At 39.1% G+C, this 14,381-nt stretch overlaps 2 protein-coding genes across 2 annotated transcripts in view; both read right to left on the minus strand.

Moving 5' to 3' along the window:
- Nucleotides 1–7,725: 7,725 nt before the first annotated feature.
- Nucleotides 7,726–14,381, minus strand: part of LOC139742072 (conserved oligomeric Golgi complex subunit 3-like) — a 35,770-nt gene continuing 29,114 nt past the window's right edge. Inside the window, exon 22 of the mRNA XM_071652632.1 lies at nt 7,726–8,494. Coding sequence (XP_071508733.1) covers nt 8,465–8,494 — 30 coding nt within the window. The 3' untranslated portion in view covers nt 7,726–8,464. The remainder of the gene's footprint in view (nt 8,495–14,381) is intronic.
- LOC139742060 (glucose-dependent insulinotropic receptor-like) lies at nt 10,822–11,862 on the minus strand. The gene has a single exon (XM_071652621.1). It carries the CDS (start codon nt 11,860–11,862, stop codon nt 10,822–10,824), a length of 1,041 nt encoding a protein of 346 aa, XP_071508722.1.

The raw sequence follows: 14,381 nt of genomic DNA on the forward strand, positions 1-14,381 counted from the left end.
AATATTAGATCTGCTATTAAATGTGCTTTCCATATGATGTGCATGTAATGCATGATCTGCGTCGTCATCATCTGTTGTATCGCTGTGAAGTATCCTAACGCAAATAATGTTTTCGTTCGTAGAAAACAGAATTAGTCATTTATGATCACTTCTCCTGATCTGCATAGCTAATGCAACCTGAAAAAATGAAATGGACTCTGGAAGATGGCCAGAGTTGGAGAAGGTTAACCTAATGGTATGTTTGACCTCTTTCAATCCAGTCAGCTGTGTGTTGATATGCAAGGTCAATAGCTTTTTAGAACGATAGTTCAGAAAGGGTAAGAGAATACCATACAACTAAGAAGATATGAAATAATGTTTACTTTACTTTCCAAAGTTCCTACACAATTTTGCGCGTTCTCTCGCACTGGATTTTGGATTACAAGACAGAAACAGGTGACAATTTAACCCGGTAACTCCTGCATTGACTTTAATATAAAGCGGTTTGTAGAAGAACCTGCCAGTGCTCATTTCGTGCTGGCAACCTATTCAGCATGTCAATGGCATCATGTATTTCACTGTCGATATCAAAGAGAGAAAAAGTCTTCCTGCTTGACGTTCCCAAAATGAGTACCAGCTCTTGACATTTTCGTGCATTGTAACTGGGTGAGATATCACTGCTACAAGAAATGAAAGTTGTACCTTCAGTAGATTTTCGAATGAAGACAAGGCTCCATTATATTTCATACATTTGTTTTGAGTACTTTGTGCAATATGTACATATTTTTGTTTTTCATTGTTTTTTAAACAGAAGATAATTTTTTTTTTGTTGAACAGCAAAATAAACAGGTATCTTATGTGTGACATCGTTGTAATCTGTGAAGTACCAGATTGACAGAATTGCTGAGCTCGTATTACAAGAAGTTTTTGTTTTTCTTTTTATTATTACTTATAGGTCGTATATCCTTTTTGCAAACATCACAAAATTTTGCATGGTTGAAGGATAGTGGCTCCCAACATCATGTTTCAAATTTTACGATAATATACCTCAAGAATTTTCTAAAAAGAAATGAAAAACTAACCCCATGCCACCTGAGAATGTGCTCCCCTTTTGTACCGAAAATAACAGTTGGAATTTTTGGGAGGTCTGAATACATTCACTGGAAATCTATAATATTGTTACCCCTCCATTATAACAAAGTTTCCATTTTTATTCTTCTAAGGAATTGGCTTAATTACGTACCTCTACAATATATCAGCTTATGAAAGGAACCTATTTTCAGGGTTGTGAAAGGGACACACAAACTTTTAAAGTTTACAGAAAAGAGGAGTATGACTATATTATACAGGCTACTACCACTAACTACAGTTAAGTCCTCAGGACAGGCAATTTTCTTTCATTATATCAAAGTTTTATAACTGAATCAATGAAATATATAAAGATAATGCATTATATAGATAATAATCTTGGGACCTGAATTCTTACTTTGTTGTAATGAAATTTTGTAATAACTTGTTCATTAGAACAGGAAAGCACTGTGCTCCAAATGATGCATATTCACTACATACAATGTATTTGCCACTCACTTGAGTATGCTCCACGTATTGCATTCAGGAGCTACAAAACATTTTATTCAGCATTGAAAAGTTAAGTTTGGATTTACTTTGCGCCGTCGTGAAGGGATCAATTAAATCTTTAGGAGCTAGCAGCACCAAGCATCAGGACTGACGGCTGTAAGACTAGGCAATTAGGATAAAGTGCTTTATTGCCTTCACTGGACTACCATCACTGGCTAGGAGATTTGAACTAGGGACCTCAAGACTGAGAGTCTATGCCTTTTTTTTTTTCTACGGGGGCTCCTCAGAAATCATGGAATCTACTGCAAGAGCCACCAGCTCTCGTGCATAGGTAGTGCAACATTTCAACAGGAAAATTTGAATTAAACAAAAATGAAGTTGTATACTTGATATTTTGATTTATTCCAAAGGTTTTACTATGATTATTAATTTTTTTTTTTTACTTCTTACGCAGGATATGGTGTGTAACAAATGAGTGATGTTTTATTGAATTATTGCAGTCAAGAGTAAACTTGCCATATGATCGCATTAATTTTGTATCTCAACATTGAAATGATTTATTCAATGTATGTTGGGGTTTAACACAACTTTCCAAACGCTGTATACAAACTCTGTAGTTCTGCCAGTAATCAAAACGGAATTGCATGGTTTGTATTTGCACTTGTAGATATCAAATTATAATGAATTACCGTATTTGGGCAGAAATTTTGTGTTTGGTCATCGAATTGCATGAATAGTCACGTACAGAGTGTTGGTAGTTGTACAATGTGCCTAATTTGTTCTTGGCTTTTTAAATGACTGCTTTGATGGTGTGATGTCAGTAATGCAAGCGTTTGGAAAGAGATGTTGTACTTCAAAGAGCTACATTTCCTTTATGCATGCAAGGTGCCCTTCCAACAGACTTTCTGTATCATGCACTTTCATGATCATGCACGAATCCGTCCAATATTCACCTTGAATATTTACCAAATTCATGCTCAATTCCTTGCATCTAGTCTTTCGAATCACCATCTTCCATGACGTGCTGGTGTTCATGTTTGCCAATAACCTCATTTACAATCATTCCAAAGATGATAAAATGTTATACATGTTGGCATTGAAGCGTGTACTTTCTTTGGTCAGTTTGTAAAACCTACAGCTTATTTTTGTTGTGGTAAAGACTCTTTAATGCATTCATTTTTAAGTGTATCCAAGCCGTGCTGCTCGTCTTTAATCCACATTTAGTCACTTCAAAGCTTTCATCGCATTGTACAGATCTTGAGATTGTTTGATATTGAATCATATAATGTATGATCCGAGAAAGAACGAATTAAAGTGACAAACTTTAAAAACCAATACACATGTCTCGTATCTCAGTACTTTTCAAGTCATTTCTTCATGTATTTATTCATTATTTCTCTCTCAACGACGGCAACAATGACAAAAAATACAAGATATAATGAATTGCTTATTCTCTCCTAATATTGTTATTAAAATGATAGACATAGAGCTCCCCATGCGGGTTTAATCTCGCCAACATTGATCATTACGAGCAATATAAGCCCAAATATCACACTGATGCAGAAACAATATACTGATATACAGTTGTATGCATCTCTAATAGACAAATTGATAAGGCAGTCAAATTAAACACATATTAGTGCGCCTCCTTGGGGGCATTTCATGAAGGAACTTGTCGGATAAAATGTCCAACAAGTCAATTATATCCGACAAGTTCAGAGAAATCAGCCAATCAGACTAAAGAATTTCTCAAAACTTGTCGGATATAATTGACTTGTCAGATATTTTATCCGACAAGTTCCTTCATGAAATGCCCCCCTGCACATCTCATCCAGGACCCAGAAAATAAATCACATACTTCAGCTCAACTTTTCGCGTTGATGCAGATCATGGCTGGAGCATTTATGACACTATTGGTTTGGCCAGGCTCATTGACTTACGGGAGAAGTAGACTCGACTCGCTACAAAAGGTTGCATTGTGGCTGTAAAATACTACAGGCAATAGGAAACAAAAATGGGGTCTGCCTTACAGAAATACAGAGATTTGAATATGCTCATGGAGAGAAAACAAAATAAGGTCATTTTGAAAATCTTTGCACAAGAGGGAAAAAAGACTTACATGAGATGATGACTTTTGCTCTGGTAAAGTCAATGGACTCTCCTTGGTCCCTGTGAACTGAATGTGAGCAAGAATTGTATAATATGTATTTCCATACAAAATCTTTATGGACTTTAACACCTGATGTACAAATACAATGTACATGGCCTCAACCGTGGGTCAAGATCTAAGAATTTTTATGAATAAGGCATGACCTTGTGTATGTTACATGTACTTTGGACATGACTGTGATCATTATAAACAGCATTAACAGAAGCCCTGTACATGTACAACGTAATTCATGAATTGTGACGTTTGACTTGTATGCTTTGAACAATCTTGGACTCGCTTGAACCATCCAAACAAATCTTTATTCAGTTTCATATAGCTGTAAAAACTAGCTTGATGAGTTCATGGACTGAATGCTGTTTACAGCTACATGTACATGTGTGATATAATACAACCTGTGTATGCCAAATAGATTGTATCATCATAAAGTGGAGTTCTTCAAAAGCGAAATAAGTTACAGTGACTTCAAGCTAGACAACATGGTTACAGTTGTGTCTACACAAAACAAAGATAACAAATAGATAAGAAACTTCAACACATCATCAACCTCTGCCTCAAATAAGATTTTTCCTTTTCCAATTCACATCATGGCTTCTACATCTATGTAGCAGTCTTTTGCAAAGCGGCTACAGCAAATGTAGCGAAGTTAGTTTCAAGGACTCCAATAACACATGTCCCAACATTATTGAGCTACATCTGTACCTCCATTCTAATCATCCATGACTTGATTTTATTTTTACTAGGTTTGCATCCATATTAAAAGAAATTGCCAGAAATTTGATTTCTTGTCTGTCTTCCGTATTTATCCATTCTGAGTACAGTGTATATCATTTGCCAGGAAGTAGTAGCATTATGAACTAGAAATGTCGCTATGGCGACTGGTATGCCTCCGCCATAATGTATGATTCTCCTAATAGGTCTAGATAGTACATGTGGACAATGTGTGATTACATTTTCACAAAACTGGCAAAATATTGAAATGACAAGTTTGTCAGAAATGTGTTGAATGTTCACCTTCCTTGAACTTGGTTTAATTGGATGAATAGGAGAGCATGTATTTGGGGATTTAAGGACTTTAACTTGACTTTGACCCATTCATACATTTATGCATTGAGTAATTTTCATGGTACCGGTACGGAGAAAAAGTGCAATTTCTGTACTGAATAGTAAATTGTTACCATGTTCATCTGGCCTTAGACCCTAAAATTCATAAGATAATCACTTTCAGGTAGAACATGCATAGATATGCAGTAAGTTTCACGATAAATTGAGCCACTTCCGAGATATGGAGGAAAAAGTTAGTTCAGCACTTTCACTTGATCTTTGACCTTTTGACCTTTGAGGCAATTAAAAAAAGAAAAAGAAAAAAAAACTCTCAAGAGAATTTCTATTAGGTTACACATGCATACACCAAGTGTAAAAAAAAAATACTAATCCTGCTGGCATTGCATGAACATGAGGGAAATAGTAAAATTTTGAAGTGTTGCACTTGACCTTTGACCCCTGACCTTTGACCCCATGAACCCTACACTCTCTAGATAATTACTGCCAGTCAGTACATGTATATATACTATGTTCCATGAAGATACCTTGAACAATTTTCCAATTTACAGAGAAAAAAAAGAAGTTTTAATACTTTTACTCGACCTTTTGACCTTTGACCTTTGACCTAATGACCCAAACTTTCACCAGAGAATCTAAATTGGGTAATACATGTATACACTAAGTTTCAAGAAAATATCTTCAGGCATTGCATAGATATGGTGGAAATAGTGAAATTTTATGTATTTGACCTTGACCTTTTGACCTTTGACCTTGAGCACGTGCACCCAAAAGTTGATAGGCACAACTTCACCCCCTAATACACATACATGCCAAGTTTCATTAGGATACCTCAACAGCTTTTGATAGTTACCTTGTCCACAAAATTCATTACGGACGGACGGAAGGACGGACGGACGGATGGACGGACGGACGGACGGACAACCCGAAAACATAATGCCTCCGGCACCACTTCGTGGCGGAGGCATAAAAAAATAAATGTATGTTCTGGGTACTGAATCCATTAATTTATGGCACACTGATGAACATTATAACTATGGAAAAATAAGTCCTCTTGGACATACACAGCATGAATGTGATTTCTCATGGGAGAGGATGTAGCACAGAGGAATGGTCCAAGCCCCTATATAAACTTTTTAACCCAATCATTTGAATGTAGCTACCATCTGTTCGGAGTAGCCACTGACAAGCTACCCCCATCATACAAAGAAATGAAATGCAGCGTTGCGTACATCAAGTACGGCAGCCACTTGTCAACATGGCCATGGACTTACGAATTTTTGTGACCTTTGCAGTAAGATACCATGGTCTTGGTACATTGGAACTTTCTTATAATGAGCTTCTTTGGACCATTGAAATTTCCATGTCATATCAGGTACATCGTTATATTAGGGATTCGCTCGAATGCATTCTTCTGACGAAGTGTGGGCTAAATTTCTACTTTAAACATCCATATTTTCGCTAGAGTAATTTTTCGTGCTGAGCGGCTCAAATACATATTCGCGGGTTCTTGAATTTGCGCTGCACAATTGCCAACCCATTCAAAATGTGAAAAAAAAAAATAGTGAAGATAATTTTGCAGGTAGTAGAATTTGTGCTACCTAAAAGTAGCACGGAAATTTGTGCGTTTACAGTATTTCATCAAATTGACATGGATAAATGATTGCCATGTTGGTCATCAGGTGACCTCATGCACGAGCTACACCTTCACAATGGCCGTCACCCTGTCCACAGTGGTCGCTGTCACTTTTCTACTAGCATGGCAGCTATACAGCATCTACATGACATCCAGTTGTGAGCTAATAATGAGTAATCCCCATGTTTACAGTGGACAAAAATTAACAAATTTGATGAAAGCAGGGCTTCACAGCCTGTTCAGGCTAAGGACCTCCCCCTCCCCCCCCCCCCCCCCCCCCCCGAAAAAGAAGTACAAAATACAAAGCAAAACAAGATACAGAAAACAACAAAAAGGTAAACAGTTGAATAGATGTAACTAAGACATCCATTCTGGGTGTGGACAATTCATCAATATTGCCTTCATGTCTGACAACATAGCTATATTTCAATACATTGGTATGGGAAGATAGAATGCATTTGATTAGAAAATATACAGCAAATATACACTATTACAACAAAAACTGAAACTTGGTTTCATCTTATAATTTTTTGAAAAGAAAAGAAAAATTCTCTATACAACCTGTCCTTTGTAACTCTACAAAACAAAATTGCAGTACAAAAATATACATTAAGCATTATTCGGGATTATAGGAGAAAGAGGAGAAAATATGATAAATTGATCAGGAATGGTTCTGATTTTTTGTTCAGGAGAAATGCTTTATACATGGTATGTGTTAAGTTCTTATGTCTTCATAATAGATAACAATTTCTGGGTAAAAATGACAATTGCAGATTGCCAATGTCATTAGTCAAGGTACGTTCTTTTCTTGAATAACTGTTGGTCTACTTTAAATACTCTATTGTGTACATAAATCTGTAGCATTTCTATTTAAGAAAAAGAAAAACAGGATAGATTTACATTTATTCAAAGACATTTCTATGAATAAACATCTTATATTACACAAACACTTTCATGGCAGACACTTAACACCATGTGGTACATGATTGACCGAAAAAGAAATCAACGACAAAATTCTTAGACTATCTATTTCTCCAAAATTTACACACTGATAATTATTTCATGACTCTTTAGGCCAGTTTTAGATTACATAATCATGACCCCCTAAAAAAAAAAGAAAAAAGAAAAAAAATGAAATAAAGGTAAAAAATGGTAAGCATGAAAAAAAAAAGGTTTAGGGTCTTATTATTGCTTCTTCAGGGAGATGGTGAAATGTTCAATATTTCATGAAGAAGGAAACTAGGAACAAATATTTTGGACAAGTTTGCTAAGTTTGAGAGGAATACAATAACGATTGCTGCAATACCAGGGACATTCTTCCCACTGATCCTAGGGTTCCACCACTACTCTGGGCTCAAAAAATCCTAAAGGCTCCACAAATCTTCAAGTTTTGACCAATCCTTAACCCGTTGAGGACGAGTCCCGAGTGTACTCGAGAAAGTGTCTATGGGAAATGGGTGTTATGGTAGCAAAATCAGCCTGTCCTCAACGGGTTTAGGTTCCACCAACCCTCAAGGTTCCACCGATCCTAGGTTCCACAAATCTTCAAGGTTCCATCAATCCCCCTGGTTCCATCCATCCTGCTGGCGCTACTAAATCCTCCTGGATCCACCAGTTATCCAGATTCTACCAATGCTCAGGTGACTGCCTCATCCTTTTCTGGCCCCACAAATCTTCCCAGGTTCCACCGAACTTCCCAGGTTCCACCAATCCTCCAAGTTCCACCTATTCCCCAAGTTCTACCGATCTTCAGGTTCCACTGATCCTCCCGGTTCCACAATTGATCTTTCCGCCTCATCAATCCTCCGGTTCCACCTATACTCACGGTTCCACCTATCCTCCAGGTTCTACCAATCCCTAGGTTCTATATTAAACCAATCTTGCTGGTTTCCATGATTCCGCCTAGTTCCTCTGATGCTCAATATAGGAGGATGTCCTCACACAATAACGTTCCAAAGTTGCTCTCCTGCACAGTGACCCCCGTAGACAGTGATCCTCACAGGTTCAGGGAAAGTATTGCTGGATTCCGTAGGCTGAAGTCTTCATGGTGATGCAGCTAGAAGTAGATTAACCTGAAGGACAAATGAAATGACAATGAGAAACACATAAATTGATGAGATTTAGAAGAAAAATATGAATATGACACTAAAGAGATACATGTACAAGGTTTGGACACAGCAGAGGTTTACCATGTAAAGTTCTGTTCACTAAATTTGTCTTTGTTTTGTTTTCTCGCATTAATGCAAACCAGAATTTGACTTGGGTAATTTCCCAACCCTTTCAAATGATCATTAGTTGTCTTAAATAGCTGTAAAAAAAAGTTTCAGTGGTATTAGTTTGATGCAATGGCAAACAAAGCCTTTAGTGAGCTGATCAATCTGCTGTCCCGGAGCCACTGGACAGTAACTTGTAGCATTATGCAGGTGGCCGCTGGAGCGGGTTTGATCGTACATAAATTTTTATAAAGGTACACAGGAAGGTGTTTAAATTAATATAGAAAATCCGCAACTCTTCGTACTCCGTGCAAACACATGTTTGGGTTCTGAAGCATTACAATGGGATGTCTGATAAATACTTCTCTAAACTTTGAAGCCATGATCGGTGCTACTCTTTTGTCTTGACAAAATTTGGAGATGAAAGAATTTCTCATTTCATTATTAACATTGCAAGCTGTCTTTCAACTTAAAATTTTGAAACACATACTAGAATTTGTTTGGGAACAGAACAGGAAAGATAAAAGTTAGAAATATGCATAATCTCCTCGTAATGGGGCATTCGAAATAAAATGATAATTGGGTCCTCTGAATAAAAAGTTCATATTTTTCAATGATCTTTCATATAAAGTATTGGACTTCAGTGTGTTTCAGCGTGCTTTCCTACTTTTTGCACTTAAAACTGTACTAATTTTTACAATGCATTCGGATTTACTGCTCCAATTCAAAGCACACACATTGATTGTTGCCAGCACAAAAACAGAGAGCAACTGCAGCAGGGGAAATCTCTTCCACTGTGAGAGCACTAGCCATGATTACTAATGCACTTTTTTTTTTCTTTCTTTCTTTTTTTTTTTGTCAAAGCACCTGTGTGCCACTTGTGGTTAAGTGCATAACTTCTTGGAGAAGTTGCACATGACTTGAAAGGAGAGCATTTATTTCTTTCTTTCTTTTTTGTTCCATCTATAACAACTCGTTGGTATTGTATTGCAAAGTCTTGAAAAACAACCCCCCATTGTTAGTGTTGTTTTAGTTGTTGGGTATGCACCCTTTCATGAATGGGCCGACCCAATCGAAAGTTGACAGCCATTGGTAACTGCCTTTGTGGCATCAGATCAATTTATGGTAGCTGATAGATGGGAGCACTGAAAACATTCTGATTGTCATTACTTCTTTTCTGTTTTACAACATTCCTCTTTCCGATTGAACCCCTGGTATATGCTATGAATGAAAAACAAAACAACTTTACATCTACTAAGGATTAGAGGCATATTGTATCATTACAACATACAAAACCATTCAAGCCTGTGCTAAACATTTCACAGGCACACCATCTTCAGTGAAATGTCAAAACTGTTGAATTGCCACCTTCTAATAGGCTGTCCACACAAAGTTTGGATGATTTATCTGGTTTTCCAGATCACCATTGAAATCTGGTCACAAATAAATCTAATTCAACAAAAGGATACCATATTAATCCTGTTCCACCAGAGATTTCTTTGATATGCTTCATCTGAAGTTGATTCATTTTAATCCCCTTTGATACAGACTACTGGTGAAAAGCTTTCAACCCTTGATGTGCCCAGCCACTCAGCTTAACTACCGAGCTTTTTAATCAGCATTCAGTAAAACCATCCTGACTTGACCTACAATGTAGCTCTGTAAAGTTAGCAAGCCACCAATGTGTGATAATGTGCCTCAGTCCAACAGAAAAGCCATGATGACATTATGGGATTAAGAGAAATTACTTAATTTCCATCAATTGACGATTAATATCCAGACATCCGTGCAAAAGGGCTAGTGTGCCAACTGGCCAACAAAGCAAAGTGATCCTACATCATAAACACATCTACTTTGATCATCTTCCACAACAAGTTCATGCTATGAGTACTATGGAACAATAGACAAGGTTATGGGCTCAATAACGGGGGATCCCACATTCAAACCCTGGCATGACTGAGGGGTTAAAATGCATAACTGGCAATGCTTGGAGAGTGATTATGGCAGTCCCAAGTGTTGGAGAGTGATTATGGCAGTCCTAAGTGTTGGAGAATGATGCTACTGCCCGACTGCCCTAGGGGAATATTACCCAGTGGATTTAAGTCTTATCATTATCATCAGACTGACCCTTCTCTTTCTTGTGTCCACACTAAATCGGCAAATTTCAAGTAGGCAGAACAGACGACTCAGTTATTTGATCCAGATGGGACACCCAAGGATATTGAAATGATCGACATTGGTCTGTTACGGGTCAGTGAGTGTCTCAGTTTTCGGCCATCCCGGATGAACCAATTGCTGAATATCTTGCGGAACTCGCGATTCCAGTAGGCGTACACCAGGGGATTAAACCAGGAGTTGCTAATGGCAAGGAGGAAGAGGTAGGTGTGGACAATCAGCCGAATTCTAGCAGTGCCCGTGATTAGGTGGGTGAACAGAGTCACGAAAAACGGCGCCCATGTCAGGAAGAAGCAGCCGACGATCAGCGTCAGGGTGATCAGGGCGCGGTGGTGGGAGTGACGGCGCGGCGACGACTGCACGCTTTCGGCGAGGTCCGCGATCTGATTTGCTTGGTGGAACGACACGCTGAGCATGCTGCCGTACAGGTAGAGAATAATGAGCATGGGAAGGACAAACTGCGTGGCGAAGAGTGTGATGACGAAGCTCTTCGGCAGAACGTTGACAAACCAGCAATGTCTGCACGGAGTGAAGTTATGGATCCGCCAGCCGAAGAGTGGCAGGCAGCCGTAGAGCAAGCTGAAGGACCATATGAGCGCCACCACCACCTTGGCGTAGCCCGTCTGCAACCGTATGCGCGTGCTGTACAGGATGGGCCTCGTGACGGCCAAGTAGCGGTCGAACGCGATGCAGATGATGCTGGAAATACTCATGTTGCAGGATGCAATGTACATCATGGTTTCCCAGAGGCACCACGTGACGGACGTGACTTTCGCGAAATACATCGCCACGTGGAGGAGACACATGATCCCGACAAAAATATCGGAAACAGCCAGGTTCAACGTGTAGACGTAGCTGGTGAACTGCAGCACCCGGCTGCGGAAGATCACAACAATGACGACAACGTTGGTGGTGAAGATTAGGATCATGATGACCAGCACGATTCCGGCGACCACGTTGGCCTCCTCGTCCGACACGCAGTGTGAAAACGACAGTGGTGAATGCGTGGAATTGGCGACTGAAGTCACCCCATCTCCGTTGATGGATTCCATATCTGGTGAAAAGTGAGTTGTGACTGCATGCATTGCCACATTCCCATCACCGTCATGAAACAAGTCCATCATCAGCATATTGCATCTAATTTCTCCTATCAGCACCAGAATGAACACTCACGAGACATGCTGTATTTCATGCTAGCTTCTTCATGACTTGGAAATTCAAAGGAAAAGAGTTTTGAGGCTGACCACAAAAACGCAATCAATAGTTCATGAGTCAAGCCTGCCTCTTTGACCTGGGCAAGAACATTTTCTTCTTTTAATAAGTACCTCTTTTAAAGCAGTTCCTGGCAATCCAGTGAGTTACCATAGTGCTCAAGATTAAAGTAATACAGTCTCAGACAGCAAAGGCACACTCCAAGATAAATCCTGATGCCACGCAGGTATCAATCTTCCGTAATCCATCTAAGAGTTTTGAGGCAGATGATGATAAAATTTCCTACTCCACACGGATGTAGAGTTACCGTTTGCATGAGCGTGACACGTGCACATTAATTCCAAGATTTCTCACGTACTTGTGATGCTCCATCTACAAATCTCCACCCCAACAAATGGCCCAGGGAAAATCATGACTGCAAAATCAAACTTTCAGGGGCTCGTGAGAAGGTGACGGCAACGTCAATGTCAAAACAAAGCATTTGCCTCCCATGATCTGCATCGTCAAAGTACCAGAATTCCTAAAGAAAAGAAGCTATCCACCACCACGACAAACAGCGACAGATCTTACAAGTCCCATGGACAACTCGAAAAAAAGAAGGGTCATCCCATAATTGGCATCAGAGATAATGATTGTAACTGGGCTCATCATGTCTCACAGGTGCGATAACGGGTCTAATGAATTGGGCCCACTTCACATTATAAACTTCGGGAGAGTCCCATCAGTTATTCAGCTGAAAGATTCAATAACCATTCATGCACGCAAATAATAACCTTTTTTCTCATTTACAAGCTCTGTTGTAATCTCCACTGTTTGATATTATTATACATGTTATTTAAGTACTGTTAGGCCCTACTGATTTTATGATGTTGCCTTGTTGCACAAGTATGATAGCCTACAGTCACTACTAATAGGAACGAGTGATAATGACAACAGGGTGAGTTCGTGCATTATCTGATAATTGTGTAATAAAAATATCTGTAAAACAGAATAAATTCTTGAATAGTCACTCAGTGAAATTTGTATTATCATTGTGATTAGATTACACAAGTCAACATGGAAAGAAGATCGGCACTGGGATCATTATCGCTGTGCCGATTTATGCCGGCGCTGGTGATGAGAAAATAGTTGCTTTGACAACATTGTGCAACTGTATGATAATGGACGCTACACAATGCTATACCTTGGGTCACGGTGGTACCCTGGGGTACGGCACGCCGAATTATGTATAAATTCCTAGTAAAATAAGTTTAGAAATAACATAACTACAGAACACAAGCCAACAAAGTAAAAACACAATGAAGTCAATATCTTCCTGCAATTATGACCCTTTTTTCCTCACTCTGAAAGAAGTTATTAAGCCAGGACTAAGATTCAAATGTGAACCGCCCCTGGCCAGTCCATTATCTCTCTCACAGGGAGCCGGTCACTTTTACGACTTACTTCGTCCACTTCAAATATCTGGCATTCCAAGACAGATCCTGAAGGACCACGATATAATTAATCAACATGTCTCCCTCCTTCACTCGAGAAAAAAAGAAATGAAGGTCGTTGGTGGCACAGAAAGGTCGTAAATGCTCCAGGACAACCCTGCCCTTGTTTATGACCTAATTTCTCCGAAGATGACTTCACTGGGTCCTGATTAATGATTAACAGCTCAAGAATAAACGGAGGATTTATTTTTAGCATCCAGCTCAGACTTGGGTACCTTCTTCACACCTACGTGAGACATGAGCTTTCTCTCATACTGACTCAATCCATTCTGGGTTTGGGGTTTTTTTTCTCTCTTTCCCCTTATGTTGCTTTGTTTGCCAACAGAGAACAAAAGTGACGATCGCATAGTCTTTTGTTATAGCTTCGAGTTGGAACATGGTTGGAACCAGGTGCTAGCATGGTTTCATAGCAACAATAGTGTTCAAAGACTGAGCAAGGTGAAGTTGTGTCAAACTGGTTTCCATGGAAATGAATGGCTATACCATGAGCTATCATGACTCTAGTGGCATGCATGATGGAGTGCTCTCTTCACTGATTAGTGCAGATGTCTGGAAGCTAATTGTCAGTGAAAAGAGATTACCTAATCCCCCTTAATCCCTCACCGTGCCACAGCAGCCTTTCTGTTGGACATAGACACACTGCCATACCCGAGTGGGCTTTCTAAATTTATAGCTAGATCAAGTTTGGAGTTATTACTGAATACTACTAAAAATGCTTGGCAACTTAATTTGCTGAGGACAAGTCCTGAGTATACTCGGGTATTAAAGTGTCTACAGGAAATGCCTGTGGTAGCAAAATCAGCCCGTCCTCAATGATTTCAGCTGAGTGCCTGGGCACAATAAAGGGTTAAGCATCTCTGAGAATC

Source organism: Diadema antillarum, unplaced genomic scaffold, assembly GCF_040938485.1.
Source record: "Diadema antillarum isolate AM-2024a unplaced genomic scaffold, OU_Dant_1.0 seq00000978_RagTag, whole genome shotgun sequence".
Lineage (NCBI taxonomy): Eukaryota > Metazoa > Echinodermata > Echinoidea > Diadematoida > Diadematidae > Diadema > Diadema antillarum.